The following is a 14,363-nucleotide window of genomic DNA, read 5'->3' as shown; positions in this document are numbered from 1 at the left end:
TTGCTGGTAAAATGTTGCCTACAAAAGTTGTAAAACAATAAAACAAACAACGAAAATGAATTAATTGAACCAAGAAATATTTCTATGATGAGACAAAATTATTTTTTGAACAGATCTTGTGACTAGCACCTTAGAGACGGTCATTTCCTTTGCTTAGCCAAAACTACCAGAGGACAGATGATGCAAGATGGATATACATACTTTTTTCAAACATAAGCTTTCAAAAGAGACAACAACAACTGAGCGAGAACCAAGGAACAAAGATGTGGACCATGAAACACAGAAGAGCACTGCAAAAATGGTGAGCGGAGTTTCAGTTTGCCCCACTAAAGACGTTAATTGTATAACAGAGCCACCACCGGGTGTACCATATTCAATTGACGACGGTCCTGGCCAAAAGCATAGCTGTACTAAGCAGACTGATTTTGAATTCCCCTCAAAAAATGATGGGAAACAAAAAACGCTTGTTTTAAACTTATTATTCTAATTGTTCCTGGCTGGGATATTCGGTCAAATATGATGCGGCGTCTACTTCTCCACTAGGTAAGACAGGAAAGACCGGAATGCCTGTATGTACAAACATGGGCTAAGCTACTATCCGATCATATATCTTGTAGATTAATTTTATTGCTGACACTGCGTTTCGGGGTCATCAACCTGTTTTGACCCCCCGCCACAAAAGTCAAACTCCGCCTATGATATATAACTGTTACTGAGTTTTTCCCCTTGCTTTAAAAATGTTTTATTGAATTAAGTAGCTTGCATTTTGCCAAGTTATCAAACAAAGACCCAAATTCATTTTTATTTACCCAGACTTTTAATACTGAATACACCGCCTTCTTGTTCTGAAGTAACGTTTTTCTTCCTTTCATCAATTAAAACTGCTCTTTTTATTTATTTATTCTTCGTGTAAGTATAGAGAGGCTTGAAAAGTAATGTTTTTACTGCTCAAGAGTGCGCATTCAGTGAGCATCTGTTTTGCGTTTACGCGTAAACGTCACAACTTCCAACAGGATGTCCCATCTCGCGAGACTTAACCATCAACCATAACTCTCCTTCCTTAGCAACCCGATCCCTGATTAAAGAATCACTTGTTCAAAGTTTTTAAAACACATTAGTTAAGATTTAAAAAAAAAAAAAACACACGTATGTCATTGTTTCAAAGTGTTATGCGGTACTGGAAGTGAGCAGGGAAGAGGAAGGCTTGCTTGGAAACGGGATGTCTTCCCGCGAGACTTGGGCTTTTGTGCTAATGCCACGTCTGTGTTAGCAGTTAGCATAGCTCCAGGTGGCAGAAATCCTCCGAGGTGAATTTGCGTACAGTTTGGCCAGCGCATTAAAGAGAAATAAACACCAGCCAGCCGGTGGACCATCGGCGTTCTCCGGTGAGCACCCCCGACGATGTTATTGTGCGTTTTAATACTGCTGCTGTTAGCATGGACTTTCCAGCTGGTTAGCCGTCAATTGATGCTGCGTTCACTGGTTTTGTTGATTGGTTTTGCGGCTTAAGTGGTGTAAAAGTCAACAGCTCATTGTACTTAATCGGTCATGACCCTGGGGTCAACTCCATGCGAACTTAGAAAGTTATTTTTTGATGTTGGAAACAGGACTGAATTGGTAGACTTTTCATGCAAACTTTGCAGCTTTCCCGCTGTTTCTTGTAGAGAATCAATGAAAACTGAGTGTAATGCAACACGTCATACCTTACGGAGGGTACAATTCAATGTTGTTGTTTTTTTTTTAATAATTAATGGTAATTTTTGGGTAAGGTAGATCTTTTTAGACTGTATCTTACTCTTAAAGTATCGCCTTAATGAAAAACACTGAAATACAGTGATCCCTCATTTTTCGCGGTCAATGGGGAGCAGAACCTGCCGCGATAAGTGAAAAACCGCGAAGTAGAGCAAAAAAAAAGACCCCAAATTTTGTGTGTGTGTTCAATATATTTATTAAGATTTAGCATTGGAAAGAGATACATATAAGACATGTTTTTTTTTTGTTTTTTTAAAATAATTTAAAAAAGCCAATGTGTATATATATATATATATATATATATATATATATGTGAAACTTATGTGGGGCATGTTGTGATCGGGGGGGGGGGGGGGGGGGGGGGGGGACTCTTTGTCACGCGTGTTTCCTGCAGAGACACTAGAGCACAGGTGTCAAACCGATTCCAGAAAGGGCCAAGTGGGTGCTGGATTTTGTTCCTACCGATAACGCGCAGAGAGTTTAACCAATGAACTTACTGCTGAAAAACAAGCAGCACCTGACAAAGTTTAACTGATTACACATGTAAAAGGTCTAAGTGGTGAAAAGGTGTCCTCTTCATTGGTTGGAAAGCAAACCTGCACCCAATTGGCCCTTTCTGGAATCGGTTAGACACCTGTGCACTAGAGAGTTAGAGGAGACATGAGCAGCCGAACACGAGACACGAACTCTACTAGGGCTGCAGCTATCGAATATTTTAGTAATCGAGTAATCGACTGAAAATTCTATCGATTAATCGAGTAATCGGATAAAACAAATATATTTTTAGGTGAAGAGCAATTATAAATATACATGAGAAAACAAGACATTTCATCTAATTTTGAACCATTTTCAGTCAATCAATGTCTTTATTTTCGATGTATATTGTTGAAAACAGCCAACAATTGCATCTCAGATGTAACTAGAATTAAAAAAAAAAAAAAAAAGACTAATTCACTGCTTTCACTCAAAAAACTTTAGATCTTATTACAAAAAAATATATATATATCTTACCTAAAAATGCCGTTACGCTTGATAACACACATCACTTAAAAGTTTGGATTTTTTTCCCACGTCTTTCAATTGAATTTCTCTTTGTGTCAAGCCATTTTTAAGTTCTAGTTAAGTTTTAAGTTAGTCTAAACTGTAAGTCCTGATAGGATTTAGAGTTTTTGCAGAGTTCAAAATAAATGTATGATACAGGCTGTATTGGAGCACATTAGCACCAGTGCTACTTGGTGTTTTATCCAGCAATGACTACTGAGCTAAAATTGATAGTTAGCATGATTAAGTTTTTATTTTACACCCTCATCACTCCACAATGCTATGTTATGTTAAAGCCTGTATGTAAGACACGTTAGCCAAGCATCGACAGTGGTCATAATTAATAGAAACCTAGCCCTCCGCAGGGCTAACGTGACTTCAGAACAGGAACGTTAATCTTATTTATTAGCGCTTAGCGCTCTTTATTAGCGCTTAGCGCTCTACTGCTTTAAGATGGCGGCTGTTTACTAAAGCTGCCCAGACGCGGCCGAGTCTGTCATTTAGCATCTAGTTCAACATACATGTGATCTCTATGAGACGCATGAGACGCTACCTGTACCAACGTAGCATCGTATGGGCTAGTATTTAGCAACGTCGGCGTTGTTTGTGGTGGCTGTCGGCTGCAGTAAGTTTTTTTTTTTCCCCCTTCTTCCTCTCCGCACGTGACAGCGCGTTGTCCCGCATTAAAAGTAGTCCGAGCAAAACGTGATGCTGAGAGCTGTCAAAATAAACGATTACTCGAGGTGAATAAAATTACTCGGATCAGTTTTTAAACTCGAGTTACTCGAGTTGCTCGAGTACTCGTTTCAGCTCTAAACTCTACTCACGAGCCACGAGACTCACTAACATCGTCCGCTACAATATATATACATATTAATAAATGGTTTTTAAGTACGATGGATGGATGGATGGATGGATGGATGGATTTCTAACACAAGACAAGGGTTAAACAAGAATAAAGTACAAAAATGCTTGTCTTTATTAAATGCTTCATTGAGTGACTCCACTGAAATCCGCCCAAGCTGCTCTCTTACACACAATGAGTTGCCACAGCAACTGTTTGACAGTTTAAACGATGATTGACACATGTGACGCTTTGAAGTTTAGGCTTCCAAGCATCTGTGGCTAGATCAAACCTTAACGTCTGTCCATCATCGTTAACTTTAATAAGCAACTCCAGTGCACTGCCTGACCAACAAAGAACAGCAGGAGGGAGCGTGAGACTACGTGATCGCCTCGGGACAGCTCATCTGTAATTATTTATTTATTTTCAACTGGGGGGAAAAAATCCGCGATGGACTGAGGGCGCGAAGTTTGAAGTGCAATGTAGCGAGGGATCACTGACTTGTAAAACATTAGGCCCAAATATGAATTTGTAAAAGTTAAAACCTGCAGAACAGTCGCACTGCATCTAAATATCATTGAAAAAAATTCTAAAATATTGAGCCAATACTTCAAAATTAATTTGAAATAAAAGTTTAAAAAAAAAAAAAAAATATATATATATATATATATATATATATATATATTGAACCATACTTAAAAGTATACAACTGACCTGTACTCAAAAATGAACTGTATTTCAGAAATAAAAGATAAATGCACTATTCCATAGTGATTCTTACAGTGTATTTAGAAGTGTGCGAGCTTTTTCGAGTTGTGTACAAAAGAATCACTGCTGAAGTGAGTTAAGTTGCATTCATGTTTGTAGTCCAAACCTCTCAATAGTCAATTCCTAATAGTTTGCGTGTTTTTCCCAGGTAAATACTATGGGACGCCTACATCAACTAACAATGACACTGGCTATGTCCGCACTACTGCTGTTGATTGCCTCGCATCTGAGCGACGCTCACGGCCACTCACACGACCACCATCACGGCCACCATCACCATCATGGCCACTCACACGGAGATGATCACCATCATCACAGCCACTCGCACGGTCCTGAGGGAAAGATGTTCCACGGCGCCAGCAAGTGGAGCGCCGAGGCCAACCTGCCAGAAGCGGAGGAACACCATGGCCATTTGCATGGTAATGATGAACATAAGGGCTGCAGCTATTGATTATTTAAGTAAACGATAAATCTATTGATTAGTTCGTTCAAATAATCGAGTAATCGGATTATGAACATTTAATGCGTTGCAGAATAAATTTTAGGAGATGTAAAACAAAGAAGTGTTTATGCTTACAATAATATTTATGTTGGCTTGCAAAGATGGCGATTTTAAAAGTGCATTGAATGCTAAAAATACCTAAATGTTTCTTCAAACGATATAGAATTGCACTTTTATTTCACAAGAGCAAGAAATTTAAATTAAAATACCTGAGCTTAGTCTCAAATGGGATTAAAAAATTAAAAAATGAATAAATGTGGATCTAAGTACAGTACAAGGAAAGAACAATTGGCTAACTTGCATAGCAAAATACTGCTAGCTTATATGCGAAAAAATGCAAACGTTTTTCTATTTTTTACAAATCTCTTAACCATAGACTTTATAATTGTATTGACGGGTCAATTCGGCTAGCCACTGCACAACTCCTTCAAGCAGGGGGCTAGGCATCCCACAATCCGCTTCAGTTATTCGATGTCGGTCGCAGCGACGCATGCAGCATTCAACGCCAGATTTAAGATAAAAGTAAGAGAGCTGTACCGCATACAAACAGGAATGATTGTCTCAGGAATGATGTATTCGAGGATTCAAGGTAATTATTATATTTTTCGTACCATGTGTGCATTTTGAAACGTGAAAAAAATCAATGGGAGAAATTAGCCGGGTTTTTTTTTGTTTGTTTTTTTTTTTTTTGTTTTTTTTTTGCTTTTTTACGTCCATATCTATGAAGAATTCAGGGACTTAAGCATTTATTCACAAGAATTTTCAATGGAAAAGCTCTGTTTACATCAGGGGGCCGCTAGCTACATTCACTAACAGGCTGTACTTCGACATATTTACGTAAAATAAATGCTTTGTGCAGGTTTTTTTTTTTTGCTTTTAACCTAGAATCGAGACTGTTTTACGTCCATATCTATAAAGAATCCAGGGATTTAAACACTTATTCAAACCAAAGACTGGTAAATATACTTCTAAACTAAATAACGAATACATAAACAATCATATTTGTTCAAACAAAAACTTATCTTACGTTGGCCTTAACAGGGAGCAGCCGGATTCAGCCATGTGAAATGAGTTATGTTATACTCACTGTCGCCACTACATGGCAGTATATTCGATTAATCGATAATCGATTAACTCGAGTAATACGATAAGAAAAAAGATTCGAATTCAATTTTGCTGCTTCGAGTATTCGTTTAATTAAAGTGGCGTCGTAATGTTTGTTTTGAAAGTGTTTGAATTTAAGTTTTATTGATTTGGGTGGATACACTGCCCTCCACTGGCGACAGTGAATGAGATAACATCTGCTCCCTGTTAAGACCAACGTAGGCTAAGTTTTTGTTTGAGCTAATGTTTTTTTAATACATTTGTAATTTAGTTTATAGTGAAGGGAAAAGGTACCGTTCTCGCACACACCATATTATTGTTTGCATTAGTCTAACACATTCATCTAACTATAGTTTAGGCAGACTTCACTGAGTGCCCTTGACACAGTAAAGTTAAACACCTTATCGGGGCTCCTGAGGGGGAAGAGGAAAAATGGTACCATTTCTCGTAGGCACCGTCTAACTGTTTGCATTACTCGAACACACGTAATATAGTTAATCAGGGAATAGTATCATTTCTCATATTTACTGTAGGACTGCACTTAATATAAAATAAATAGCACACCATAGTTTAATGAAAAGCAGCATAGATACACAACGACAACTTATCATAGAAGCCCAACATATGCGTCACGAGCAAGATTGACGCACCAAAACTTGCAAATCAGTTCTGCAAGGACAAAGCGCTCTTTGTCCTAAAACAAGTAGAGCCAGCCCGGATAACAAAATTGTCCCTTCGTCGTCTGTTTTTGCCTTGTTTTTGACCATTGTCGACGAATAAATTGTCAACCTGCTTGCGGCGAGTCTTTTTCAAACTTTTGGAACATGGAATCAGTACAAAGGGTTAACATCGGAGATGAACACGCGAAATTCCGCCTTCCCGGTTGGCGCGCGCGGAGGCAGCATCAGCAGAGCGGCACTTTGTTGGCTGTCGCTGTTTCCGTGCGGCTTGTCTGGGGAGGCAAATTTCAACAATAGGTATATTTAGCCTTTTTATTTATTTATTTATTTTTTAGAAAAAAAGTTTGCATTTTGTAGCATTTAAGTTAGCGGACTTTTGCTATGCAAGTTAGCTGATTGTTCTTTTGTTGTACTTAGATCCTCATTTATTTATTTTTTTATACCGTTTGAGGCTCATCTCAGGTATTTTAATTTTTTATGTTTCTTATCAGATTATTTGATTATTCGAACTAACTAGTTCATGGATTAATCGACTACTAAAATAACTGATAGCTGCAGCCCTACTCAAATTAATCTATTAATCGTTTCAGCAGTAGTGAACACTGACTAGCTGTTGCTTTTGGTAAGCAATCAAAGAAGCAAAGACGGAATGCTTAATCAGTCTATTGTTGCGCCTCTAGGGCATGCACATGCCGATGACCACGGTCATGCGCACGACCACGGTCACGCGCACGGCCATGACCACGGTCACGCGCAAGATCACGGTCACGCACACGGCCACACGCCAGGAGAGCGGAAGGGTGAGCCTGAGAAGCGGGACATTATGGAGCTGTGGACACAGGTGCAAACCCAAACAATTCTCTACGTCGACTTTAAAAACGATCCCTTAATCCCTACTCTCCTTCCCTCCAGGCCATCGGCGCCACGCTACTAATCAGCGCCGCGCCCTTCCTCATTCTCTTCCTCATCCCAGTTCAATCCAACAGCGACCAGCACCAGAATCTGCTTAAGGTGCTGCTAAGCTTTGCGTCAGGAGGCCTGTTGGGCGACGCCTTTCTTCATCTCATACCACATGCTCTGGGTACGTCTTGACTCTCAGCTTGAAAATGTTCAGTGAAGGTTTGAGTGACATTTTTACGCAAGAGGATTTCAATTGTCACTTGAAAAATCTCTAGTCTTCCACAACATATGAAGAGCTGAATAAAAATGATGTATTACTTTAAAATATTACATTTAAAGTCTTAATACCTTTGAATCTGACCACCATGCAGAGCCACACTCCCACCACGGTGAGGACACACACGCTGCTGAAGAAGCCCACGAACATGGCCACTCGCATGGTACGTGCACACTCAAAGTAGGGCAGGGCGATATGGTCTAAAGTACGTATCACGGTAAATTGAGCAGATTTACCTCGATAGCAATAAATGACGATAAATCCGCCCAAGCGGACTGTTATATAATTTGAACATCTGAATTAATGCTTGAAATACAAATTAACTGTTTCTCGTTGATTTATTTACCAGACTTCAATTTAATATATTTAAACAATTGTACATGCAGTCTAAACATTAAGTATATAAACATTTCTTGTAAACCATAAGAATTCAAGTATGAACATTTTTAACAGCTTGTATGACTTGAACAATGTACAACATTATAAAAATCAATACGACAACTGAACACTGAACAGAGAACTTATTGTTATTGCTGCTGTGATATAATTACTCAACACAAGTGTTTACTTCAAGGTTTCAAGTTTTTTTCCCCCCGAGATTATTTTAATACATGCACGCACACATGCCCCCCCCACCCCCCACCCACACACACACACACACACATTAAAGCTATATTGCTCTTTTGCCAATGAAACATTCAAGATTTCATCATGGCAGTAATGACACAGAATGAAGCAAGCACATACAGAAAATAGCTGCGGCCATTAAACAGTCAGATTATAGGCTTCACTGTTGCATTATAATTTATGCTGAATGCTTTACCCTCATAGAAGATGTTAAAGAAATCACACGCACGCAGACCCCCCCCCCACACACACACACACACAGATACAAAATAACGCGACATACTAATTGCTAGATGCAGTCCGTTCCCAATCCACTCAATAAGTTCAGGGTTTTGACGAAGTTAGAGCCGCTATCCGACTCCATCGCGTTCATTTTATAGAGTTAGCCGCTAGCGTTAACATGTGGCCTGGCTACCAGTAGAAAGCACCCTCTCCTGAAATCATGAGAACCAGGGAGGAAAGCGGGTGAAAGCCTGTTTGGAGGCCGCCAAGAGTCTACTTAATGGCGGGTGTAAGTTTGGCGAAGCTCCCTTAAGCCCGACTCCACCACGTTTGCTTCTAGCGATAGCCGGTAGCGTTAGCCGCTAGCCTTAGCCTACCGGGCTTCTGTTTGAGTTTCTGATAACCACGTGACTTCATACGTAAACACAATGACTGCTTTCTTAAAGGGGAATGAACATAGCCGGACAGCACAGAGTCAAAGCAGGATGAAATGACTATTTTCTTGGTTTATTAAATTACCAAATTTACCGACATGGTCAAAATTACTTCGGCCGTCGTGAAGAATGTCGGTAACGGTAAATTTTGGGTATACCGCCCAGCTCTAACTCAAAGGTTAAAACTTGAAACTTCTGATTTGCAAATCGTTATGTCCTTCCGCAGGTGGCGCCCACGGTCACATGATGTCAGTGGGCCTATGGGTGCTAGGTGGCATCGTGGCCTTTCTGATTGTGGAGAAGTTTGTTCGTTTGCTCAAAGGAGGCCACTCGCACGGACACTCTCACAGTAAGATAAACGCTGAGAAATCTTTCCGAGTTTCCTTAGCTCACCTCCTGCCATTTTTTTTAAGATGCTGTCAAGAAGGACAGCGATGGAGAAGATGAACAGAAGAAGAAAGCAACAAAGAAGAAGAAAGTAGAGCAAAGTGCTGGTGAGCACATACAGTGGGGCAAATAAGTATTTAGTCAACCACTAACTTGCAAGTTCTCCCACTTGAAAATATTAGAGAGGCCTGTAATTGTCAACATGGGTAAACCTCAACCTTGAGAGACAGAATGTGGAAAAAAAAAACTAGAAAATCACATTGTTTGATTTTTAAAGAATTTATTTGCAAATCATGGTGGAAAATAAGTATTTGGTCAATACCAAAAGTTCACCACAATACTTTGTTATGTACCCTTTGTTGGCAATAACAGAGGCCAAACGTTTTCTGTAAATCTTCACAAGCTTTTCACACTCTGTTGCTAGTATTTTGGGCCATTCCTCCATGCAGATCTCCTCTAGAGCATTGGTGTTTTGGGGCTGTCGTTGGGCAACACGGACTTTCAACTCCCTCCACAGATTTTCTATGGGGTTGAGATCTGGTTAGGCCACTCCAGGACCTTGAAATGCTTCTTACGAAGCCACTCCTTTGTTGCCCTGGCTGTGTATTTGGGATCATTGTCATGCTGAAAGACCCAGCTACGTCTCATCTTCAATGCCCTTGCTGATGGAAGGAGATTTTCACTCAAAATCTCTCGATACATGGCCCCATTCATTCTTTCCTTTACACAGATCAGTCGTGCTGGTCCCTTTGCAGAAAAACAGCCCCAGAGCATGATGTTTCCACCCCCATTCTTCACAGTGGGTATGGTGTTCTTCGGATGCAATTCAGTATTCTTTCTTCCCCAAACACGAGAACCTGTGTTTCTGCCAAAAAGTTCTATTTTGGTTTCATCTGACCATAACACATTCTCCCAGTCCTCTTCTGGATCATCCAAATGCTCTCTAGTGAACCGCAGACGGGTCTGGACGTGTACTGGCTTCAGCAGGGGGACACGTCTGGCAGTGCAGGATTTGAGTCCCTGGCGGCGCATTGTTTGACTAATAGTAGCCTTTGTTACTGTGGTCCCAGCTCTCTGTAGGTCATTCACTAGGTCCCCCCCGTGTGGTTCTGGGATTTTTGCTCACCGTTCTTGTTATCATTTTGACGCCAAGGGGTGAGATCTTGCATGGAGCCCCAGATCAAGGTAGATTATCAGTGGTCTTGTATGTCTTCAATTTTCTAATAATTGCTCCCACAGTTGATTTCTTTACACCAAGCATTTACCTACTGCAGATTCAGTCTTCCCAGCCTGGTGCAGGTCTACAGTTTTGTCTCAGGTGTCCTTCGACAGCTTTTTGGTCTTGGCCATAGTGGAGTTTGGAGTGTGACCGACTGAGGTTGTGGACAGGTGTCTTTTATACCGATAATAAGTTAAAACAGGTGCCATTAATACAGGTAACGTGTGGAGCCTCGTTAGAAGTAGTTAGACCTCTTTGACAACCAGAAATATTGCTTGTTTGTAGGGTGACCAAAATACTTTTCCACTGTAATTTGGAAATAAATTCCTTAAAAATCAAACAATGTGATTTTCTGTTTTTTTCCCACATTCTGTCTCTCATGGTTGAGGTTTACCCATGTTGACAATTACGGGCCTCTGTAATATTTTCAAGTAGGAGAACTTGCACAACTGGTGGTTGACTAAATACTTATTTGCCCCACTGTAACATTGCTTTATTACTGAAATACTGTTTTCATTCTTCTTTTTTAGCCGGATTTACACAATATGTTAATGAAAGGAATTTTTTGGGGGGGTTGTCTGCAGACATCAAGGTGTCTGGCTACCTCAACCTGGCGGCGGACTTCACTCACAACTTCACGGACGGCCTGGCCATCGGCGCGTCCTTCCTGGTCAGTCCAGCAGTGGGCTCCATCACCACGCTCACCATCCTGCTGCACGAAGTACCACACGAAATCGGCGACTTCGCGATCCTGGTGCAGTCCGGCTGCACTAAGAGGAAGGTAGGCGCCCTCCGTTTGACTTCAGTTCTTAATTGAGTCAAGTTTAACTTCATGTTTCCCGTCAGGCTATGTCCCTGCAACTGCTCACCGCAGTGGGAGCGTTGGCGGGCACGGTCTGCTCGCTGCTAGCCGAAGGCGTGGATCCGGCGGCCATCTCCTGGATCTTGCCCTTCACGGCAGGCGGCTTCATCTACATCGCCACGGTAACGGTCCTCCCGGAGCTTCTGGCTGGTCGCTCCAGTTTCGGACAGTCTCTAATGGAGATTCTGGCCTTGCTGTTTGGTGTCGGTATGATGGTTCTGATCGCTGAGTATGAATGAAAAATATCTGTTTTTTTTCACTTGTGTTTACTTCTTTTTTATTGGTTTGTGGGACAAATGCTCTTAGGGCCTATTTTCTTGGTGGAGTTCCTTTTTGTCCCCCAGAGGGAGCATCAGGTATTAAGATAATGGTCATTTATTTTTAAAGTTTTTTTATTGGTTTTATGAGTTATGAAAACGGAGGTATAAAAAGCAACAGTTAAAGAAAATATTCAAGTAATAACTCATTAATCAGGGCAAAAAAATATTGTAAACCTTTTTTTAATTTTCTGTTTGTCCATTGAGAAAGACTCATTTCTTTCCCAAGACTGTTAAAATGTGTAGGAGATGAGATGGATTTCCTCCTCAACAGAATTTTGCTTGAAGGGTAACAAAGTCCAGGGTGGCTCTTGTGAGGATTTTAACTTGAACACATCGGTTTGTGTTCTAAATAGCTGATTTGTATGAAGTACATGTGAGTGGAATATTCACATAGGAGGTCAAAAGTTGAGTTTCAGGCTTGATGGGATGTTTTTTGTTGTTGTTGTCATGGCCACAATATAGATATGTCCAAAAAAATTTAATTTCTGGGCCTAATATTTTCCGTGAACGCCTTGGAGACGTTTCTTTTTGTCCAAAAATTTCCAGGAATCTTTTTAATATTTTGTGTGTACATATGTCATTTGTTTCCACAAATACATATTTTTTTGTACTTATCTCTACTGTGGACCCTTTCTTTTAATTCCATATGTCGCCTGAGTACCCAAGTGTCAAAAAACGGGGAGCAGATGGAGACTGCTTGATTGTTAATGTCTGCAATTAGCAGACATGATCTGATTGTACACTACTGTGACCAACAATAAAGGCTGATAATGATCCTATTTTGCCGTAATTGCAAACATCACAACATAATTAACAAGGAGTGGCAATGGAACTACATTAAAATGTACACAATTAAGCATTCTTTGATTAGTGGAATGGTAGCAGACTCAACTGCTAGTTAGCCCTGAGTAACATGAGGCGAATCACTGCATTTTGAGCAGAACCAAATCGAGCTGTGGACTATTTTGAGTCACAAGTATAACAATATTGGGTTTGATTTCGAGATAGATTTCATAATATATTCAGAAGTCTATGGCTGAGCCTCAAACGGTATTAAAAATGAATGAGGATCTACACAGCTGGCCAAAAGTATTGGCACCCCTGCAATTCTGTCAGATAATGCTCAATTTCACCTGGAAAATGATTGCAATTACAAATGCTTTGGTAGTAATATCATTATTTTCCTTGCAATGAAAAAACACCAAAGAGAATGGGGGGAGGGAATGAAATCATTATTTTGCACAAAACTCATATAAATGGGCCGGAAAAAGTATTGGCATCCTTTGAAAAATCATGTGATGCTTGTCTAGTTTGTGTAATTAACAGCACCTGTTACCTGTGGCACATAACAGGTGTTCACCTGCAATCACACTTGCAGCTAGTTAAAATGGATTAAAGTTGACTCAACCTCTGCCCTTGTGTGTACCACATTGAGCATGGAGAAAAGAAAGAAGACCAAAGAACTGTCGGAGGACTTGAGAAGCAAAATTGTGAGGAAGCACGGGCAATTTCAAGGGTACAAGTCCATCTCCAAAGACCTAAATGTTCCAGTGTCTACTGTGCGCAGTCTCATCAGTAAGTGTAAAGCCCATGGAACTGTGGCTAACGTCCCTTGATGTGGAGAGAAAAGTAAAATTGAGAGATTTCAACGAAAGATTGTGCGGATGGTGAATAAAGAACCTCGACTAACATCCAAACAAGCTCAAGCTGTCCTGCAGTCCGAGGGTAGAACAGTGTCAACCTGTACTATGCGTCTGAATGAAAAGAGACTCCTTCCATAGTAGGATACCCAGGAAGACCCCACTTCTGACCGAGCGACCCAAAAAAATCCAGGCTGGAGTTTGCCAAAACTTGCCTGAGAATGCCAAAAACGTTTTGGAAGAATGTTGTCCGGTCAGATGAGACAAAAGTAGAGCTTTTTGGGAAAAGGCATCAAGATGGAGTTAACGGGAAAAAAACAAGGCCTTCAAAGAAGAGAACACTGTCCCCACAGTCAAACATGGTGGAGGTTCCATGATGTTTTGGGGTTGCTTGGCTGCCTCTGGCACTGGACTGCTTGACCATGGCATAATGAAGTCTGAAAACTACCAACAAATTTTGCAGCGTGATGTAGGGCCCAGTGTGAGAAAGCTTGGTCTCCCTCAAAGGTCATGGGTCTTCCAGCAGGACAATGACTCAAAACACACTTCAATAAGCACTAGAAAATGGTTTGAGAGAAAGCACTGGAGACTTCTAAAGTGGTCAACAATGAGTCCAGACCTGAATCCCATAGAACATCTGTGGAGAGATCTAAAAATGGGAGTTTGGAGAAGGCACCCTTCAAATCTCAGAGACTTGAGTAGTTGGCTAAGCGAGAACAGTCTAAAATTCTAGCAGAACATTGTAAGAAACCCATTGATGGATACCGGAAGCAGTTGTTCGCTA

General features: G+C 40.6%; 1 protein-coding gene across 1 annotated transcript; it reads left to right on the top strand.

Annotated features, from left to right (window-relative positions):
* Positions 1 to 1,046: 1,046 nt before the first annotated feature.
* slc39a7 (solute carrier family 39 member 7) lies at positions 1,047 to 12,718 on the top strand. The gene is made up of 9 exons (XM_057828255.1): positions 1,047 to 1,385; positions 4,554 to 4,824; positions 7,372 to 7,532; positions 7,604 to 7,772; positions 7,963 to 8,031; positions 9,378 to 9,500; positions 9,565 to 9,645; positions 11,342 to 11,538; positions 11,604 to 12,718. Exons 2-9 carry the CDS (start codon positions 4,563 to 4,565, stop codon positions 11,856 to 11,858), a joined length of 1,317 nt encoding a protein of 438 aa, XP_057684238.1. The 5' UTR covers positions 1,047 to 1,385; positions 4,554 to 4,562; the 3' UTR covers positions 11,859 to 12,718.
* Positions 12,719 to 14,363: the final 1,645 nt, after the last annotated feature.

This window comes from Corythoichthys intestinalis, chromosome 22 (assembly GCF_030265065.1).
Source record: "Corythoichthys intestinalis isolate RoL2023-P3 chromosome 22, ASM3026506v1, whole genome shotgun sequence".
NCBI classification, from domain to species: domain Eukaryota; kingdom Metazoa; phylum Chordata; class Actinopteri; order Syngnathiformes; family Syngnathidae; genus Corythoichthys; species Corythoichthys intestinalis.
This window is presented reverse-complemented; position numbering and strand designations above follow the sequence as displayed.

Coding starts and splice junctions, on each gene's coding strand:
- slc39a7 (XM_057828255.1), top strand. CDS start 4,563: ATGGGACGCCTACATCAACTAACAATGACACTGGCTATGTCCGCACTA. Junction 4,825..7,371: donor ACACCATGGCCATTTGCATG/GTAATGATGAAC, acceptor TTGCGCCTCTAG/GGCATGCACATGCCGATGAC. Junction 7,773..7,962: donor TCTCATACCACATGCTCTGG/GTACGTCTTGAC, acceptor ACCACCATGCAG/AGCCACACTCCCACCACGGT.